Source organism: Lycium barbarum, chromosome 2 (genome assembly GCF_019175385.1).
Source record: "Lycium barbarum isolate Lr01 chromosome 2, ASM1917538v2, whole genome shotgun sequence".
Taxonomy (NCBI): Eukaryota; Viridiplantae; Streptophyta; class Magnoliopsida; order Solanales; family Solanaceae; genus Lycium; species Lycium barbarum.
The window spans coordinates 70359405-70380899 of record NC_083338.1 but is presented as its reverse complement, the minus strand read 5'-3'; the positions used below and the strand labels follow the sequence as shown (position 1 = coordinate 70380899).

Sequence of the window (21495 nt, the reverse complement as noted above, 5' to 3'; positions counted from 1 at the left end):
ACTTTCGTAAGTGACTTCATAAAGCCTAATGTACGTAATTTGTGTACACCACCTTTGTTGACCCGAGGTGGGCCCACTATTCCCGAATCCTCCCCTATTATTCTATTTGACTTATTTTCGCACGGTAATTGAAGGAAACTTTTGGTTATTGTTTCGACGTTAGGATTTCACATTTGTTTTCATATCTCCTTGATCTCGAAAGTTAGATGTCATGACCCCCGAAGCTACGATTTCATAATCGCTCCCGTATTTTACTTATTTTTGAAAGATAGATGTTTATGATTCTATAGCATGATTCTCTTAATAGTAACTCGTAAATGCTTCCCCAAGTGTCTATACCTTCCCGAATAAAAGTTTATGATTTTGTAAGCTTTATGACTACAACGACGGACACGTATTTACAATGATAATGATGATGTCAAAGAAAAGAATATGTCTAGGATGGTTATGACAAGAATGGTTTTACGTCTAAAAGTGTAAGTTAAGGAGTCAAAATGAACATAAGAAGGAGGAGTTAGTTCTTGACCTTTAACTTAATTCCTAGAATACGACTCTATCTTCTAAAGATTCTAAAGTGTATGAATAAATGTTTTATAAGGCTTACGGTCTTATTCCACGCTTTTTCTTAATGCCATTCTTCCTTGATAGTCTCGCCTTATAATACTAGTTCTTTCAAGGTGAGGCAGGGCGATCCTGATTGTTCCATAATGTAATCGGAGGTTACCGACCTTACGTCACTCCGATAGAGTTGTAGCTTTCACTTGGGCTCTCATGCATGCTTTATACTTATGTATGATTTGTTTTATGACACCGCGCCGTCCAATGGGCGGCCGGGCAGACACACCACTGCAGTGGGCAGATTATGATTACCCCGGACGCGGGAGGCCTGGACGCGGGCTTATTACACCGTACCTACATGGTCGGGCAGTTTACTTACAGATATTTACATGTTTTTTTTTTAAAGCTAGCATGCATGGAATCCGCCCTAAGGGGCACTCAGATGTACAGATTACTCTTTTACCCCATGATATGCTCAGGTAGCATTACACCGTACCTACATGGTCGGGCAGTTTACTTGAGATATCTATATGTTATTTTTAGAGGTAAAGTTAGCTTGCATGATATCTGCCTTAAGAGGCAAACAGAGGTACAGGTTATATTCCTTCTCTATGTTGTGTTTTATGTCCTTTATTATGATCTTATGTTACTATTCATGCCTTACATACTCGGTACATTATTCGTACTGACGTCCCTTCTTGCGGACGCTGCGTTTCATGCCACGCAGGTAAGCAGGTTGACGGAGTTGATTCCTAGGAGCTCCACTAGCGGTATATTGAGAGTGCTCCAGTTCTTTCGGGGCTCCAGCTTATTGGTACTATTTTGTGTACATATTCGGGCACGACAGAATCCGGCCCATCTTGTATATTTATGTATCCTACTTAGAGGCTCGTAGACAGATATGTACAATTAGATGATTTGCACCTTTGTTTGTCCTTGAGGATGTATAATACGTTAGTATAGTTTATTAACACATGTTTACAATTATGTTATTAATGATGGTATTAAGTAAAGAAACGACGGCATTAGTATACGGCCCACTTAGTAGTAAGAGTAAGGTACGAGATAAGAGGTGCTCGGTATAAGTATCGGGTACCCGTCACGGCCCTTAGTCGGGTCGTGACAGTCATGCCTGCAGGTGTATAAGGGGACAGGCTTGATCCATAGTTATCTTATTCAGGGACTGCATAGAGGAGCTCCACTTCATCCGGAGCTACAGCTTTTGGTATTATTCTTTTATGTACATACCTACGGGCAAGGCGGGGTCCTGTCCCGCCTATATGATGTGACATACTCTTCTTAGAGGCTCGTAGACAGTTGTGTATGGTTAGATGTCTTGCAGCCTTATCGGCTCATATTTTGTATATCATTTTGATAGCCTCGTCGACTTGTGTATATGGATATGGGCATTGTTATTGATGATGATATAAATGTGTTGTTGCCCAACGAGATTAGCACTATTGATGTATGTAAATTATGAGTAATCCATGTGGCTCACCTAGTTGTGAATATGAGGAATATGAGAGTACGACAAGAGGTACCCGGGTGGGTTAGCACCGGGTGCCCGTCATGACCCTCCGATTGGGTCGTGACAGCAATGCTTTGTACCCTTTTCCAAAAAGTTTCTTTTAAATTCTCTTTCCTCTTTTATATAGTAAACGTCTGTAGAGTTACTTTACCAGTTCCCCCCACCCCCCCCCCCCCCCCCCACCTCGAAAAAAGGGGTACATGTGTATTACAAGCAAATAAAAATTCATAAGCTCCATAAGGAAGCAAAGCGATAAAGATGATAGTTTCTGTTGAGTCCCACCTCAGCCATTAAGAGATAGGAATCTCTTAGGCAATCCTCCCCCTAAGAGCTAACTTTTAGAGTTGAGTTAGGCCCAAGGTCTATTTATCATGGTATCAGAGCGGGACCGATCTCAATTCTTGTTTCTCGATGTTGGGCCCTCATATTATATTACCCATAATCCAGATGTCCGCCCTAGGCATGATGTAGGGTGTGAAAGATTATCTCATCGGCCATTCAAGGGATGGGTGGTCTCTTTAATATGGTTTGGGCAATCCTCACCTCAAAAGCTAGCCTTTGTGTAATAACCAGTACTTTTGGGGTAATACTAGAAGTGCTCGACATTCCACGGCGTGAGGTATTTGAATCGTATAATAGTCGTGCGTTTCAAGTAAGTTATAATTTGAAAGTCGACAAAGGTCGTCGCAACTTAACGTTCATGAGTTCCTCTATATTTGGGTCATTTTCCTCGGAGTTTTTCTCCCTGTATATTTGGAATTAGGGGGTGATCCACCTATCAAATTGAAGGTCTACGAGTCTAGTTTTCAACACATCATACCGTTTGTTGATATGACGTCAGAGTAAAACGTTATAAGCATTCTACGACAAACTGTCCTGTCCAAAAGGGACCTAGCGACACGAGCTTTATAGCGACCATATTGGTCGTGATGGCAGTCACGACACAAGCTATGGTGAGGCGGTGGGAAGTCCCTATATAGGTATATATCATTGGGAAATCATTTCAAAAGTTTAGGGGTCGATCTTTGGGCAGAAACCCTCTCCAAATGCTCTCAACTTTAGCTCTAACATCAAGATCTTTAAGGTAAGTTCTTCTAACTTCAACTTGATGATTTCTTCTATGAATCTAAGATTCTAACCTCGGTTCCTCAGGATCTTAGCAAGTCGAAAATTACTTCGTGGTGAAGTAAGGTGTCGGGGAGTCTAAAAGAAGGCGACCCAAGTTCAATTCATCATCTACGATCTTTTACAAGCTCGTATAAGCATCTAAGGTAAGTATTTGTTAAAAAATCATGGGACAGTGATCGGAAGTTGTAAGTTCAATTCGTAGTAGTTGTATAAGTGGAATAAGGTTTGTTCTCTTGCGATATGGAGATTGGTGGGGGTTTGGTAGTTCGTATAGGGTTTGTTGTTGTTAAAAGGAGGACGGGTGTGGAGTACACCATTGTATATAGCCTCGGGAGTTTGTCGCTCTTTAATTTCTTGACGATACTGTTGGTATAGTTGTAGTGTTCAGTTGGGCTATTATTATGTTGATATTAGCTCGTGTAAAACAGGTTAGGCATTTATCGGAGGGAGTGACTCTTCATAAGTCATTCGGAGATTAAGCTAAGGTATGTAAGGCTATTTCTTCTTTCGCCGCCACGGCATGGCTTCCGTTTATTGTTTCTCTATATGAGCTATGCATTCTAAAGTTTACGAAAGCATATCGATTCCATATCAAAGGTTCCATAAGTTGAATAAAAGATACGTCATGTGCTTATAAGTCGGTACTTCCATGTGGTTGTTCTATTCTTAGGATCAAGCTTTAAGATTCACCGTCATTTGGGTTATAGTACTTCACTAACATGAATTGTACCGACATAGTCGTTCCAAGATGTCCATGAGAATATGATCATTCGAGTGATAGGATCGAGTTTCCAAAGTATCGTAAAGGATAATAGATCGTTACTTAAGATAAATGATATCGATGGCTTCCAAGGTATTGTTGAGGGGTTATAGATTGTTATGTTAGGTGAATTGTGTTAATAGCTTTCAGGTGTTCATCGATGGGTTGTAGTTCCTGTTTAAGATGAATTATACAGATGGCTTAAGGATTACCGTTATTGGGCTATAGTACCTTCCTAAGATGAACCATAGCTTTTAGATTATCGTTGACGGGCTATAGGTCTCTATTTAAAAGGAATCATATCAATAGTTTCTGGATTACCGTTGGTGGATTGCATATCATGCTTAAGGTAAATCACTTTGATACAGCCATTTCAGGTTCTCCATGATAGTAAGACCATTTGAGGTTTTTTTATGTATTATGTCTCGGTAGTCGAGCCACCTTATAAGTGTTACATATGTTCTTGTTATTGAAGAGCAATCTAAAATCGGCACACTTCATTGGTTATCGAATTTGTATAAATGATTTAGCTCTTGTTGTCATTGAGTTCATATGTATCCCAGGTGTAAGTCTTAGTACTTCGGGTTGAGTCGTTTAATGATATATGTGTATAAGTGAATCCTACCACCAAAATGTAGTAGTCAGAATGAACCTTCCTATGCTTACTCTATATGGAAGATAGTCTAAGAGCATAAGAAGAGAACTAGAGTATAGATTCTGAAGGTCTTAGCTTAAGAATCATAAGAGCAGTAGGTATGTAACGGCTACATTGTATTCGTCTCCTTTGATATGAAATCCTGCCATATGTTCCTTTCTTATATGAGAATCAGAAGAGCGAAATGTCATAAATCCTCTATTCGTATATTGAATGTACAGTTGTTCCTTCCGTATAATAACGAGTTCCTATCGTATTAAACGTTCATAAGGTCTTGTAGGACTCCTCGCCGAGTCAAAGAATGTAAGGTCTGCTTACATAGAATGTAAGGTCTGCTTACATAAGAAATCCATATGTCATATGCCTATTGAAAGAACCATTTTCCACAAGGTAACGACTTCATTGAATCATGTGCAATGCTTCCATAAGCTAATGAATAAAAAACCCAGAATGTTAACGGTATACTATTATATATGTGTGATACGGGAATGGTTATTTCCATATTCATATGTTACATGCCCTATGGACAGTCTGATTGAAACACATAGGTGCACAGTAAAGGTTTACTATGGACCAACCAATGAAACACATAATTCAACACAGGTACAGGTGAGCCCTATGGACTGTCTGGTTGAAACGCATAAGTGCCACCCTCATTGTCTTTCATATGTGCATGGTTGCATTCATATCATATGTTGTATCTCAAACATGGTCTATATGACCCATTCATTCTAAAAGAGGTAAAGAAAGAATCTAATGTATTATGGTCCTAAACGCTTCAGTGAACGATCCCAGAATGTCGCTAACATAATGACCCAACGATATCATCAGAAAGACTCAGAAGAATGTCCAGAATAACTTAAGTACAATAAAATCTGACATGTGATTCCATAGGCTATTTCTTAGCTTTCTGATGTACTCATTTGATTATGTTGCATTTGTTTCTTATATGAGTTTCAGTATTTTCATATACTATCATGTCTGCCTTACATACAAGTACAATTCTTTCTGTACTCACGTCTCTTTTACTGGAGGCGCTATGTTCATATTGCAGGTGTAGATGCGGAGGTTGGCAGACTTCCTCGCAAGGTATTTGAGAACATTCAGCTATTGAGTGGTGAGCTCCATTTCTATCTGGAGTCGAGTCTAGTATTCATATCGATGTACAAAGTTTACGGGTAGGTCGGGGCCCTGACCCGACAATACGATAGTTATTTAGTTCTAGTCATCTTAGAGGCTTTATAGACGTATGTTGTCACTTTCAGTTATGTACAGATGTCATATTTCAATTATGCTGACGAGTTATGTTTCAATCTCTGTTATATACAAATAGTTGTTTATCAAAGTATCTTGTTGTCTTCTCTTTTCAAATACCTCAGGTTTATATAACAGTCATAGGAGATGTTACAGGTTGGTTCGCTCGGTCAAGTTAAAGCACCGCCTCACCCAGGTTTGGGGCGTGACATTGTGGGGTTGAGTGAAGCCCAACATCCATTTCTTTACATGGTATCGGAGCCAGAATGTGATGTTGGACTCCTCATCTTATATTATCCACGCTCCAGTTGTCAAATCTTGGGCGTGAGGGGGTGTTGAGTCCCACATCGGCCTTTAAGGAATGAGAATTCCCTCTTATATGATCTTGGGCAATTCTCTCCCCAAGAATTTTCTTTTGAGTTTGAGTCAAGCATAAGATCCATTTATCAGTGTCTCCTTGTGACTCTTCCGAGTTATTGACCCAAAAGTATGTGCATATAGGAGATTTCTGAGTGTCTTGTATAACTTTACCGATGGACTTATCTGAGGTTCATTTGGTTGTTTAAGAGGTAACTTGAATTCAAAATAATTGAGGAGCCAAAGTAATATGTGATGAACATTTTTAAGAGCTTTAAAAATCTAAACAAAAGCAAGGGTTGTAGTCCTCCACTAATACAGTGAAGCTACTGTGCACGGTTTAGAAAGAAACATAGATTTAGTTAACGCTTCTGGTATGTTGTATGTTCGTATATTTTTCTTTTCCTTTTTTGATTCGTAACATTCTCTATGGCAGTCATAGGTTCATCCTACATTTGTCCACTACTTTGCTCTATTCTTGTTTTGTTTTGGGTTACTCAAAATCCAATGCGCCCCTGGATGTGTAAGGTAATTGTATGTTTAGCAAACTCAATTCGTAATTTACTACAAAAACGAGGGGCAATTTGCACGATTGTCCTTCATTGGGGGTGGTCTTTAATTTTTGCCCCTCAAATTGCTGGTCTTTAATTTTTGCCCTTCGCGTAAAATATTCCGAGGTTCTGGGTTCGAACTCCGGCTTAGTCATAAAAATAAAAATCAAATCGCAAGGCAAGGCAAGGCTTTGCAAAAAATCTGCCTTATGCGGCAGACTTTGCCTTAGGGCATAACTAAAAGTCTGCCGGAGACGACAGACTTCGCCTTATAAGGCAAACTTTTAGTTATGCTTTAAGGAAAAGTCCCTCATTTTAGCCATTTTTCCAAAATACAATAAAGGTAATGTGTAAATAAAATTGGGCCACAAGTCCAGATCTCCTATTTCTCTGGGCAATTTGCACGATTGTCCTTATTCGGAGGTGGTCTTTAATTTTTGTCCCTTAAATTGGTGGTCTTTAATTTTTTTTCTTTCGCTAGAACCCCTTGGTTTCGGGTTTGAACCCCCGCTCAGTAAAAAAAAAAAAATCGCAAGGTAGAATTTAAATTCGCAAGTCTGCAAAACTCTGCCTCCAGGCAGAGAAATTTACCTGCAAAACTCTTTCTCCAGACAGAGATTTGCCTGCCAAACTCTGCCTGATCAGGCAGAGTTTTGCCTTCAGGCATGCCAAAACTCTACCTTAAGGCCTAGCTTTGCTACAAAATATTGCCTTGTGAAATTGTCCTTTTTTTTTTTTTAAACTGAGCCGGGATTTGAACCCCAAACCTCATGGTATTAAGCGAAGGACAAAAATTAAAAACCACCAATTTGAGGGACAAAAATTAAAGACCAGTGCATTTTGAAGGCCACTCCGCACAAAAAAAACTATTTCTCTTCGTTATTGGGCTGGCCAACTCAAACTCCTATTGAACCTGAAAGATTGTGCATGGGCCCGAATAACAGGCCCAGACTGGGCAGATGCAACAGAAGTCCAAATGACCTCATTAACTCATTTAGTTCCGCACATGCAAAGAAGATGAAAACCAGTTTATCTAGGGCATTTGGGGTGGTCTTTAATTTTTAGCCCTCAAATTTGAAATCTTTAACTTTTGTCCTTCGACTAAAACCTCGTTCCGAGTTCAAACCCCTGCTCAGACGAAAATTAAAAAAAAAAAATCGCTAGGCAGAAGTTGCCTACAAACTCTGCCCCATCAGGCAAAATAAGGCAGAGTTTGCAAGCAAATTATGTATGATGGGGCAGAGTTTGCCTGCAAACTATGCCTTAAGGTAGATCCCAGAGTTTGCAGGCAAATTATGCCTGATGGATCAGAGTTTGCCTGCAAGTTGCCTGCAAACTATGCCTTAAGATAGAGTTTCGCAGGCAAACTATGCCTTAGCAAACTCTACCTTAAGGCAGCCAATTTGCATGGGCAGAATTAAAGACCACCCCAAAATCCTCTATGTTTTGGGCATTGTTCAAACTTTGCATTTCACGTATCATTCTTTGAAACTTAGATTGATTTGGTTTTGTTATCAAATGCTACTGTGTTGCAGGAGGTGGTTTGATGTTTATTTATTTCATGTGGTTTGATGAATTTTCTGTTTGACATTAGTTTCTGCTAAAATGAGTTGTGCTGTAGCGTTGTATTTAAACTGAGATTGTTCTTTGTGATGCATCTCAGAAAATGTTCATCCTTGGGTCAGTATTTTGTGTCCTTCACCATTTCGGCCTTAAGGCAGAATTTGCATAGGTAAAATTTGCAATTTTTTTTTTAACTGAGCTGGAATTCGAACCCTCAACCTCGGGGTATTAGGCGAAAGGCAAAACTTAAAGACCACCAATTTGAAGGACAAAAATTAAAGACCACCTCAAATGAAGGGCAATCCGCGCAAAAAACAGGTTTATCTACATGAAGACTTAACAAACCTTAAACTCAGTGAAAGATTAGAGTATTCATAAAATAAAACTAGTAATTTGCTAATCTAATTAACTAACAGAATCTATTTTATTTAAATCTCAAAGCTACCAGTGTAGCCTCGACTTATGCTAAAATTAACAAAGGCAATAACACGAGTTCAAGAAATAATCATGCTATTTTTATCTTGTTCAACACTTGAGGCAAACATCGGATAGCTTTATCCAACCTTAATCTATATACTGAACAGAGATCTAGCAGACTTAATTTTTAGCTTGATGTCAATATCATGTAAACTGGGAATGGAAAAACACACAAAAACTTGACTGGTAATCTTAAAATACTTCAAGTGATACAAAGAGGACGGAAACTAGTTTAACAGCAAGTGAAAAAGTTATCAAGAAATACTCGAGGCAAGTTTTCACTTTCAAATATTCTGAACTTAAATCGCAAAACATCCCTTCGAGGACTTAGTAAATGATAAAAGCTTAAACCTTAATTCTCATTAAACATGTTTCTGTTAAGAGCTTGATCTCTTTGAATTCTAAGCTAAGTGCACAAGTCATTTTGAGTTAAGCATTAGCTAGTTAGATCCCAATGACATGTATGATATGAAACCAAACAAGGAACTTATGAGCCAATTACGTAAAACTTCTTTTTGATAATGAGCGACGGTGAGACTTGAACTCGGAACCACTGCCTGCTCTGAACACACCTAAAAGAACCATTACTAAGAAATAAATTTACCCCTCAAAACAATTCCTTCTTGTTGCTCTATTTCATGCTGAGCTTCATTCTTCAGACTTCCACAATCATAGTTTAGGCCACTTTCTAGATTCTGTTGCTCTATGTCATGTTGGGCTTCATTCTTCAGACTTCCACTAGTATAGCTTAGGCTACTGTAATGTCCTTGTTTTCTCCTTCCTGGTTTTTGGTCTTTCTTGATCTCTTGAGCACTACTTTTTCTCCAATCTGATGCTTACTTCTTTTGATTTCTGTTTGTCTGAACTGAACTCCCAAGTAGTAGATGAAAAATTACACAAGCTCCTACCAGTTAGACCTTCCAGAATGTGTTCCTCCACTTTTTTGTTTGTAATTGGTCAAGCACTTCCATCGACTATGTTTAAACACCACTAACATTTCTTTTCAGGCTCTGAATCACTGTGCCAAATGATTCCTGCTTCACAATCACCTCTCCATGTACCCTTTTAATTTGCTTCTTTATAATCACCAATCATCTGCTTAGGAAGTGTCTATAACTTTCTTCAATCAACTATTGTCTCCTGACTTCTCTTGGCATCAGTCCTTGTTGACTTGCAAAACCAAGAACATTGATATCATCCCTTTCCCCAGCTTTGTTTCCCTCAGATGTAGAATTTAGCAAGTATAATAGCTAACCACAGCAAATACTGCAGTTACAATCAAATTAATCAACAGAGACCCTAGACAACCACCATAACTTAGTTGAAACAGTGATGTAATCGAATTTGTCCTTTTATATGATGGGGACTATAACTTTGCTTTCTGTATGCTTCGGATTTTGAGTGACAATAATTAGTAAATTCAAGATGAAAATTTCAAAAATCTTGTTGAAACAAAGTGGACCATGCCTGAACATACTGCAGATCTGCTGAGCTGTTAGATTAGAAGAGGGGGAAGTAAGAGCCAGAAGGCATGGTGGAGTGCAATCCCACATTGCATGTGGTGGACAGTGTGGAAAGAAAGGAATAGTAGAAATTTTGAAGATAGGTCCAATTCCATTCAGAAGGCTAAGTGGAATTGTATTGTATCTTTTTATTTTTGGTGTAAAGAAAAAGATGTAGCGGAAACAGAACAATTGGTAGAATTATTAGGATCTCTGTAAGTATTTTTTTTGACAAGAAATCTCTGTAAGTATTTCTTCTTTTGAAGGTCTCCAGCATCTCCATAATGCTGAAGAATACAAATTTAACATTTTCCAAAAAAAAAAAAAAAAATCTTGTTGAGTTCATGTTTGTTTTACCACAGAATGGATTTTTTTGCTTTGACTTGATCTAAACCAAAAAGCTGTTGGAATTGAATCTGAATTTTAATTTACATTCTCCACGGCCCCTTAATTTCTATATATTCACATACCTCTTCGCTTACTAACCATTAGCAATGTCTCTCTCTGCGTCCATCAGAATTCAACATTGGTGTGGCTGCCATTCTTCAAATCTGTAAACGACAAGTCCACATTGAGTTTAATGATCTCTTCACCATTTAACCAAGCAAATTATAGCCAAAAATATCTTTTTCCTAATAATTGAATTGGACCTTTTCCTATGGTTTAAATCTGCATCGTTGTAATGGAATTCCCTGATAGTCTGCTGCTTTTTCCAAGGTTGTTTGTGCATGAACATTTTCTCCAACAGCTCACATCATGTGACTTTCCCAAATATATTCATCGTCAATAACCAGCCCATTTGATTCTTATGTTCCTCTTCAGTCATCATAGCGATAAAAAAAGTGCCAATATTTTCGCTCATCCTGAGTTTCATCTCACACTCCCGTTTCTTCTCCACCATAGCTGCCTTCTTATCCATCAGCTCTGCCTGGCAATTTGACAGACACATCTTAGATAAGTTTCAACAACACAACACTTTCCCCTATCAACCAAGTATGATACTACCTGCATCTTTCATCAGTTTAATCTGTAAACTATTTTTCTCACTTAATAATATTCCTTGGTCTGAGCTACACATCATTCTTTATCCTCAAGCAATTTATGAAATATCTCTTGTCAGATCACATCATAACATTCAATCTTTTCCTTTTATTTTTTTTATTTTTTTCAAGCATCCGATTTTTGGTACCCAGTAATCTGGATTAGCACCGTAGAAAGCCTACGATATTTAGCGCTTCGGACCGAAGACGACTCCATTACTAGGACTCGAACTCGAGACTTATGTTAAAGAGCGAAGGAAACTTTAACATTCCACCACACACCCCTCAATGGTCTCTTCAATCTTTTCTAGATTACAACATATAAGCCATGTTCTTTATAGCTGAACTTGACAGTGGCATGCATTGACCTCATTTTTTAATGTAATTCGAAGAATAAAGGTACCACAATGTTTAAAGCAATAAAATGTTACCTTACGACATCATGTGTGCTCCGCTGGAAGGATCCCACGACAACAAGCACTACTGCAAAAGCATTGAGAGCTTGTGGAGTTAAGTGTAGTATCCCCATAACTGAAAGCGAGCTCTTCATTTTCCAAAATGTCCCTGGAAGAGAAAAAGCAAACTCTGGGGAGCAGAGCTCCAGAACTTCGCACAATCAATGTACAAAGATTACCACCATCACAGGAATGGTTAATGAAGTGGGCAATATTTCCAATTCTGGTAGCATCAATGTTGATTCTCATACACACATTTCCAGATGGAAGGTGCTCCTTCACAACTAGCAGTGCAGGCGAAAAGCTGCTACTCTTTGAAATTTTGTCATATAGTCTCTGGCGATTTCTTGCTTCCTCAGTGGTCAAAAGTTCTCCTTCAAAAAGAAAAAGAAAATCGCATCTCCTTCAAAAAGAAAAAGAAAATCTCATCCAAAAAGGAACCCGTTTGTCAATAAGAAGCATTATAAGTACACATCAGCACAAAAGAGCAGAAAGTAGATAACCTCGTCCACGAAGACAATTTTCAAGTCTTAAGAAGTTGGCGAAATTCACTTATACACTGTGTTTTGTCAAATGCCAAGAGAACTTCTCAAATTTCAACAATTTTTGTGGACACCACTATCAAGAGAACAGCCAATTCAGCTTATTAAATGATAAAAAAAAAAATATATCCCTTAGATGACTGAGATATGCAGCCCAGCAGCATAGGGTGTTCAAAATGACTTTGTTGTTGCAGGTTCTATTATAGCTTTAACATTCGCCTCATAGTGTTTCCTTGTCAAAAAAAATATATCCCTTAGATATGCACATACTAGAAAATCAAAGACTGAGATTGTCCCCCAATATCCTAGTTAGCATGCTTTTGTTAAGAACTATGATGTTTCTAGCTACAGAATTGTGACACACTGGGTTTTAAAGAAGCCAATAAAACAAAACCTTGTACATGATACAAAACTAAACTCTGAAGTTTATCGATCTTAGATGTCAAAAAGCTTTTGAAATTTAATATTGACAAGAAACTTCATTTGTCAAAAGTTATGCTAGCAGTGTGCACAAAAGGAGAAGTACTAACCCCTATTGTCCGTTCAGTACTTCACTGAAAATTTTGAACTGCCTCCTTAATTCACGTTGATTAACCATCTAATCTTTTCACAGAACCAAAAGAATGAGGCCTTATCTGCTGATTTCAACCTTCAACGCTTAGGGTCAAAAGGCCTTTCAACCTTAGACCACATCATACATTGGATCAATGGTATTAACTACAACTTCCTCTGTCCCAATTTATGTGATGCACTTTCCTTTTTAGTCTATCCCCAAAAGAATTATACCTTTCTATATATAGAAATAATTTAACTTTGAACTTCCTATTTTAGACCACAAGTTTTAAAAGTCTTTCTTTCTTTGCTAAACTCCATGCCCAACATAAATTGGGACGTAGGGAGTATATCCCTTGAAGAAAAAATCCAAATTTAGTTTCCTCACGCCTGCACCTTAAGCAGCATATGGCCAGAAGCATGAGAATATTTAGTTCTTATTGGTGCCACCTTTCTTACTTTATTCCCTTATTTCTTTATATAACAACGTCTTGCTTGTTTCTTCTCCAAATGCCTGTCAATATAAGTCAATCAATTATGCATCAAGTCCAATAGTCGGAGTTGGCTAGATGAATCCTTTGTGTCATTCCGCTTGCTTTGGGTTCATTTCATTCCAATATCAATAATTTCTATTCTTCTTCTTCTCCTTTTTTTATTTTTGTTTGAATCGGTCTAAAACCAAAGATTCTCAGAATATCACTTATCCCTACATTGAAATACAACTCTAAGCAGAAGACTCCTACCAAACACCAAAACTAGTGTAATAACAAGTGAACCTTAATAACCAATCAACAAAAAAAAAAGAACCTTAATAGCAACTAGTCCCTGCATAGATCCTTTTTCATTACCATATTAACAAATACCAATGGTCTCATCAGTATATCTACTATTTAACAAACTCTTTCAATGATGCTGGTCAGTATTTTTTCCTGAGATAAGAATCAATCTCAACCTTATGTTGGTTAACTTTCTTTGGAACACATTCTCCTCCCATTTGACCATTAAATAACAATCTTTATCAAGTTGTGAATGTTCCCATCCACATACTAAGCAATTGAAGAGGCATATTAGATGCAGTATCTACAATAAACGTTGTAATTGATATAAATGGGAGTCCATATGAGCTCATTGTTGTGTGCCCAATTGTCAATTACATCACATACTACAATTATTATAAACAAACAAAAGAAAACCTTATAGATTCTTTGATAATCCAAGGAAAATCCTAACAAATAACAGTTTATATTTATTTAGAATAATGAGCAATCTTACTCTCAAAATCCATTTAGCAATGAAAAATCCAAGAATGGGAGGGTTGCTCTGAAAATCTATTTTACTCCCTCCATCCTAATTGAAGTGTCTTAGTTTGTCTAGGCACGGAGTTTAAGAAATTAAGAGAAAACTTTTGAATCTTGTGATCCTAAATTAAAAATGTGTTTAATGTATTAAAATGTGCTTTAAATATTGTGGTTATTAAATTATCACGTAATATGTTTGAATTGTCAACTTACTAAATCTAGAAAGAGTCACTCTTTTTTTTTTGCGATAAAAAAGGAGGGAGCAATAAAAAAGGAAAAGAAAAGTAAGACACTTAAATTGGGACGGAGGAAGCAATACCTTGCAAAAGTATCAAAAGAAAACATATTCCTATTGAACAACAACAACAATAATGTACCTGCATACTCGCATATGAATTTTCCTTTTGGAATGAAGTCAGCCGCACACAAGCTCCAGCCTTTTCTCCTATCCTTGACAACTTTGAGCTTCACTGAAAGTCCTTTCTGAGTTAACCTGTTCCCACACTCCGACTCGCATCCGCAACTTGGCCCGCATTCTCTGGAAAAATCCATACATGGGCAATTAGAACCGCAACTCTCACAATCGCACCCGTGAGCTCCCTCCACCCGGACTACAAACGGGTCCCGCCTAACGGGACCTGATCCATCACCAATATCTCCTCCCCAGCATAGACTAGGGATGGATGGGGAGGTGGGTAGGGTCTGAACAGGGGTGTAGATGAAGTTGGGGTAAACCTCGGAGTCGACGGAGTTGAAGAAAGGAATGGGGTAATTCTCCAAGTATCTACAAGCATCGGAGATTCTTCTGGAAGTAATAGCTTTGGAAACTATATGTAAAGCCTTGCACGTTGCTGAGACGGAGGCTAGATCGGCAGGCTCTAAGTATGGTAACACCAGATGGGCAAAACGGTAGAGTAATGCGCCCTCGTCCTCTTTTTCCCTCTGTTGTTTGTCCATTGTTGCACTCTCAATGGAAGCTGGCACCGTCACCAAGGGTCTAAGGTCCGACTTGGAGTTGTTTCTATGCCTAAGTTTCCCACGTTAAACACAAAAAAGCAAAGGCCAAAAACATAGAAAGCCTTAGGGTTGTTTGGCAGGGTGTATAGGAATACTAGTGAATAGCGTGCACTAGTATTACAGGAATTAGTTATGCTATCTCGGTTACGTTGGGATTATGCTTTATCTATTATTTGGTATGGTGTATTAAAAACTACATGCATTGCATAATTTCTAAAATAATTATTTATTTATATAAATACCCTTCACATTCTTTAGATTTGAAGGCAAGGGAAATTTTGTCTTTAACAATGCTTATGTATGTATTAATAATCTTGGTATTGCTAATACCATAGTTTGTTATGGATTAGTTATACATAGGTTGAAAAGCGTATCAAACAAGAAATTAGTAATACCAAAACTAATACATGCATCATTTTCTCTAACCGATAACCCGACAATAACTACTACTTATTAAATTACAGTTTTACATGAATTAAAATGATGTTTCGCTTTTCTCAATGTTCACTGAATGATGCAATCCAAGTTGCATCAAGGCCGTTTACGAAGAGTCAAGCCCAATACCTTCAAGCTTTACAAGGGATGTTCATGAAGATGGACGTGCTTGAGCATATCTTGATGCCTTCTCAGGGGTCTCAAGTGTTGATGATTGTGTGGAAGGACGAAGCGGATAAGGAAGGTGAAGAAGACACAACCTGTGAATCGCAGATTGTCTCGCAGGTAGGCCCTGCGAGCCGCACTTGAGCCGCAGAGGATGACAGACAGCCAACTTTTAGTTATTTTTGCAAAAATGGGAAGTGTGTCACGACCCAAACCCCGTGGGCCGCGACTGGTACCCTAACTGGGCACCCATACGTACCTACCTGATCGAACTCGAACCATACAGAGTTTTTTTTTTTTCAAAACAGAAGTACAGAAGTAGGCCGATACAAATACGGCGTGCGCGTAACATACATATATATACATATACCTGAACACACAGACATTTACAGATAAGCCGATAGGGCTAACATACAGACGGAACCCGTAACCCACACATCTATCTACAGGCCTCTACAGACATACAGAGTCATATGACGGGACAGGGCCCCGCCGTACCCAGAATATACAAACATACGGAGTACACAGAAGACAGAAGATATATACCAAAAGATATGCTCCAAGTCAAAGGAGCTCTTCAAAAAGCAGAGTCGGAAACCTACGCGGGCGGCGTATCACCTGGTGCGTCTGTACCTGCGGGCATGTAGCGCAGCCCCCGAAGAACGGGGGTCAGTACGGAAAATGTACCGAGTATGTAAAGCAGAAACGTAACAGATATAAACATAGTCCGAACTAGAGTCACAGAAATATAACGGGCAAAATCATAAGTCAAACTAACGGACAGAATTATGATCCAGACAGACATATAGAATCGTTTTACACAAATGAACAGAATTATAGTTCGGACAGACAGACGGAATCATAATACGGACAGACGAGCAGAATCTGAATCCATACGGACATACAGAAGCAGAAGCCATACGGACATACAGAAATAGTCGTAACACAGACGGACAGACAGTAGTATGACGGACAGAATTATGCATGCAGAGTAGCACAGAGTCATACAAAATCATACAAAGGCGTGTGCTTTATAAATACAGATGGCACACGCATATATTCATACAGATCCCGGCCCTGTCTGGGGGCGCAGTAACAGAACCCGGCCCTCTTAGTACGGGACGCGGTGGACAGACAGAATCAAATCAGATCATATGCCATCCTGGCCGCCATCCCCATACACAGATCATACAGACATACAGATCCCGGCCCGTACGCCGAGGGACGCGGTGAACAATGCAGAGAAATGTGCACGATAACAGAACCTGGCCCGGGTCGCAGTGAAAGAATGCATTGAGACAGACACGAATCGATAAATGAGAAACCACCTACCTACAGACTCAACATACAGACTCGATCAAATTGAAGGGTGCCAAACGGCGAGCCAAAATCAGAATATCCAGATAGTATGCATAGTACGCGCCTATATCCTAGTTGGGAAGGCACGACAGATTATTATCAGAATGGGATTCTCAACTGTTCAGAAATCATATTGTATAAATTACACAAAAATAGCCATAATATACATAAAACAATAGTTCAGAAGTTTTTGGAGAACATCGGACCAAAACAGATGTATTTTAAAATCGTACCGGGAGTATCGGGCCTTGTGGGCCCACCTCGGACCCACCCGAGACTACATACGTAAATTATTGATAATTGACCTTATGAGGTCACCCATACTCATTCGGAAGTGTTCCGACTCCGTTTGGGGAAATTTTGTGCAAAATCTCACTTTAAGGACAATTTGTAAGAAAATAGGTTCAATTGAATTGAAGGAATTGGAGCGGTTTTCCGTCTCGAATTCCGGGGAACGGAGTCGGACTTAAGGCTCGCGGTCGAGCCTACCACATCCAGAACATGCCTAGGAACGTAGAGAAGTGCTTCACATACCTCGATGGCGCCTTATGCTCTCTTGGCGTCAATCCAAATTTCGCCCAAAATCTGGAAATGGTCAAGTTTACCATTTGGTTAGTTCCATTCTTTCAATATTCTAACTTTACACATAATTGCCTACCGAAATTTCGGCAGCATTTCCTCTGTATATACGACATCCCCGAGACTTAGCTCGGCTCAATTTAGCAACACAACAACCCAGAGGAGACATCCAAACAACAACAAACATCAATAACCACTAAATCATACGCTATGGCATTATTAGCCACCCTTCGACACGACGAATCATCTTTCGTTTCAAGCTTACATTTCCAACCAAAACTTATTATTTTCATATCCATTATCCATCAAAATCATTACGACACACATCGGAGGAATCCATAACATGTTCACATAATATTCACAAGATATTCATAAAATTCACAAACATTCAACTTTCCATCAAGTCACTACTTTTCCAATCCCTTCCTAACTTTCAACATGCAAACTCATCAACACATTTTTATATTCCAAGTTCATTGTCATAAGCATAATTTGCCTCTTAACACTTTCATTTTCACTTATACACAAATCATAACAAAGTTCAATAATTTCCTTCAACAACTTAATAACCAATCTTCCATAACAACACAATTAACATGCTAACAAGATTCAATTCACCTTAACTCAATTAGCATACAACCAAAAATCAAATTCATATTTCATATCAAACCTAGCACCACACGGCCACCTCCCACACTTCCAATTTTTCACTAATTCATTCCACTTTCCTTTCTAATATAATTCCCATCATATTACAACTAGATTACAACAAGAATTCAAGCCATTAAAATCATGCAATTTCATGTACATATTCGGCCAACACACCCCTAGTTCCAACACACAAAATTTCAATGTTTTTCATTCATTCACACATACTACAACATACATATACCATTTATAACACAACAAAAGCATAAAATTCTCATCTTTCTTCAAGCCCTTCACTTGGAGGATGAAAGTGTTTTCTTGCCACAATATTTATACCAACTTGAAGAGAACCTTGAGCTTAGTACAAATCTCACAAAACTTGGATTTTTAGAGCAAAGATTTGGCTCCCAAAATTTTTCTTTCTTTTCTCTCTTCTTTTCCTCCTAAACCCGAAATGCCTCTTTTTTTTTTCCTTTGGTTTTTGCTTTGCTTCTTGAACCTTCTTAGGATAAGTATACTTATAATTCCACATGGAAATTAATCACTTAAGGGGCTTGGACCCTTTGGCCGGTTGGGCCTCCCCTTGTTGGGCCTTGTTTCATTAATTTTTATTGAGCCCAAATTGGTGGTTACATATTGTAATTCATGGGGCAAGTTTCCAAAATTCCAATTTTTTTGCCCTTGGCCACCTTTCGTAATTCCACACCATTGTTTTTATACCCTACACATTCATACCAAGAAATGTCCAATTGTGGCCTTATCCATTACAAGTCAATTTACCTTGAATTTTTCGAATACACAAAAATGTCGGATGTAACATCCTCCCCCCCTTTAGAAACATTCGTCCTCGAATGTTAAATTTACCTTATGGGGCGTCATACTACTTCGGGAGGGTTCTCTTTACAATCGTCCTTTACCGACTTTCCGACATGGCTTCTCTGCCAACATTATGGGGTAATTTTTCACATCACTGATTTAAATACCTTCATAATATATCTTCTCGTACCCCACGCAATCGTCGAACCATAAGCTATATTCTTGTAACTGACGAACGCTTTCCAGACGTCATAGTCCGTATCATTTCTTGTTACACTCCGGAGATTTCTACCACATCAATATAATCCCACTTCATACCAGAAACTTCTTACCAACAGATTCAGGACTGGAACCGGACGCGTAGAAGCATATCGGACGGATTCGTAATCGGAAGCAGACATGCCAAACTATGGCGGATAGATTCATAATCAAAAGAAGAGATACGGAAGTATGTCAGACAGATCTGAGATCAGAGTCAGATGTATAAAAAGGTATCGGACGGACTTCGAAATCAGAATCAGGCTTACAGAAATGTATCATACAGAGTCACACTTAGAATCAGACATGCGGAGATGTATCAGACAGATGCGTGACCAAAATTAGACGTACGGAGGCACACCAGACGGATTTATATCCAGAGTCAGACATACAGAGGTGTGTCAGACAGATTCGTAATCAGGTTTAATCGTACAGAGACATGTCAGACAGGAACGTATTCAGAATCAATCATACAAATCGTCTTGGGTGTCGCTTATCGACTTTTTCAAAGTTTCTGCTTACTCGCTCTACTTATCTCTCTCCTTCCCTACTATCCATACTCTCTTTCCTTTTACAACCATCGCCATACCAGACTAACTTATGATGTAATTGGGCTTTTTCTATCCCCTGACAACATTCGGGTCGTCGCTGACTGTTATCCAGATTCGCTAAGTTTTCCGAGTGGTATCGCACCTTTCCTTTTTGCCCATTTAACCCGCGTCGGTCTGTGTGGTATCTGTAAAGGCGCTAATTACTCCATACATTCTCTTTTCCTTTAGATTACCCCAAGTTTTCATTTATATCGGTCATACCTACACTTGAGCAAAACTTTGCATTACTTCCCAGGGGGTCACCCATCCCAGAATTGCTATGGCCTGAGCACGCTTAACTCCGAAACTTTCATGCATTTCGACACGTTAGGGCTAATATAATTTCGTCGATTGCCCCTCACGACCTTTGTCACGTAATTTTAGAGTAAATCGGGGTCTTCGCAGATTTTCGGAAAAATTTTAGTAGCGGGTCCCACCCCCGGCTAAGTCATACTATTACCATATTGCTTTTCTGAATCTCGGTATCCACCAAATTAACATTTATCTTACTATTTCTAATACCCAGAAGTATAAGATCACGTAATTCAGCAAAATACAAACTTATCCATACATACATTTCTCAAAAAGGATTGGCTGGCGTACCTGGGCGTGCACTCGAAGACGCTCCTGGGTCCTGCCGGCCGGTTAAAGCAAACACGCGGTTCGAAGGACCGCTGTAACCAGAAGCTGCACCACGTCCTCTGCCACGACCCGCTGGCGCTGGTGCTGGTGCTCCTCGCCCCGCAGGGCGCATGGCCGCTGAAGGAGAAGATGAGCCTGCAACGGACCCAGCAGGCCGGGCTGAACCCGAACTGCCCTTAAGTGGGCACTCTCTGACTCGATGGTCTGGGCTCCCACAAAAATAACAAGCGCCCGTAGCGCGATAACACTCCCCCGGGTGGGGTCTCCCACAGTAAGAACACGGGGGTATGGGTGGCCTCGACTGACCGGGACCTCTGGAGCTCTGTCCTGCGAACTGTGGGGGCGTACTGTAGGCTGGCTGGGACGAATACCTATTTCTCTGCCGCTGGGAAGGCTCGCTCTGAAATCCCTCTGAATACCCAGCCGATCTGGCTCTCTTAGGCTGGCCCCTGTCGTAACCCCTATCAGGCCGACGTTCCCTACGTCGGTCCTCCATGCCCTGGGCGTGTGCCTGTACCCTGGCTACATGCATCCCTGGCTGAGCAGCCACAGCCCAACAACCATCAATCAGATAAGAGTCCAGTCCCATCACATACCTGTGCACCCTGTCGGCCATCTCAGCTACTATGGTGGGTGCATACCTAGCCAATGAATCGAACTCTAGGCTGTACTCGCGAACACTTCTACCATTCTGTCTCAAGTTCAAGAACCGATCGACCCTAGCTCTTCGTAGCTCTGGTGGTAGAAAATGGTCAAGAAAGGCCTT

General features: G+C 39.5%; 1 protein-coding gene across 3 annotated transcripts; it reads right to left on the bottom strand.

The window, feature by feature from the left end:
• Positions 1–9082: 9082 nt before the first annotated feature.
• Positions 9083–15321, bottom strand: LOC132626579 (histone-lysine N-methyltransferase SUVR3). 3 transcript variants are annotated; one of them, XR_009577454.1, is made up of 5 exons: positions 14598–15321; positions 11805–12202; positions 10984–11261; positions 10804–10884; positions 9083–10097 (listed from the first exon to the last, which is right to left on the bottom strand). XR_009577454.1 is itself a non-coding variant. In XM_060341496.1 (3 exons), the coding sequence occupies exons 1-2, from the start codon at positions 15175–15177 to the stop codon at positions 11814–11816; spliced, it is 969 nt and encodes a 322-aa protein (XP_060197479.1). In that variant the 5' UTR covers positions 15178–15321; the 3' UTR covers positions 9083–10097; positions 11805–11813. The 3 variants fall into 3 exon arrangements, 1 of the variants encoding a protein (XP_060197479.1); XR_009577453.1 differs by having other exon boundaries at positions 9083–10884; XM_060341496.1 differs by lacking the exons at positions 10804–10884; positions 10984–11261.
• Positions 15322–21495: the final 6174 nt, after the last annotated feature.

Coding starts and splice junctions, on each gene's coding strand:
- LOC132626579 (XM_060341496.1), bottom strand. CDS start 15,177: ATGGACAAACAACAGAGGGAAAAAGAGGACGAGGGCGCATTACTCTAC. Junction 12,203..14,597: donor ATTCATATGCGAGTATGCAG/GTACATTATTGT, acceptor TTCTTTTTGAAG/GAGAACTTTTGACCACTGAG.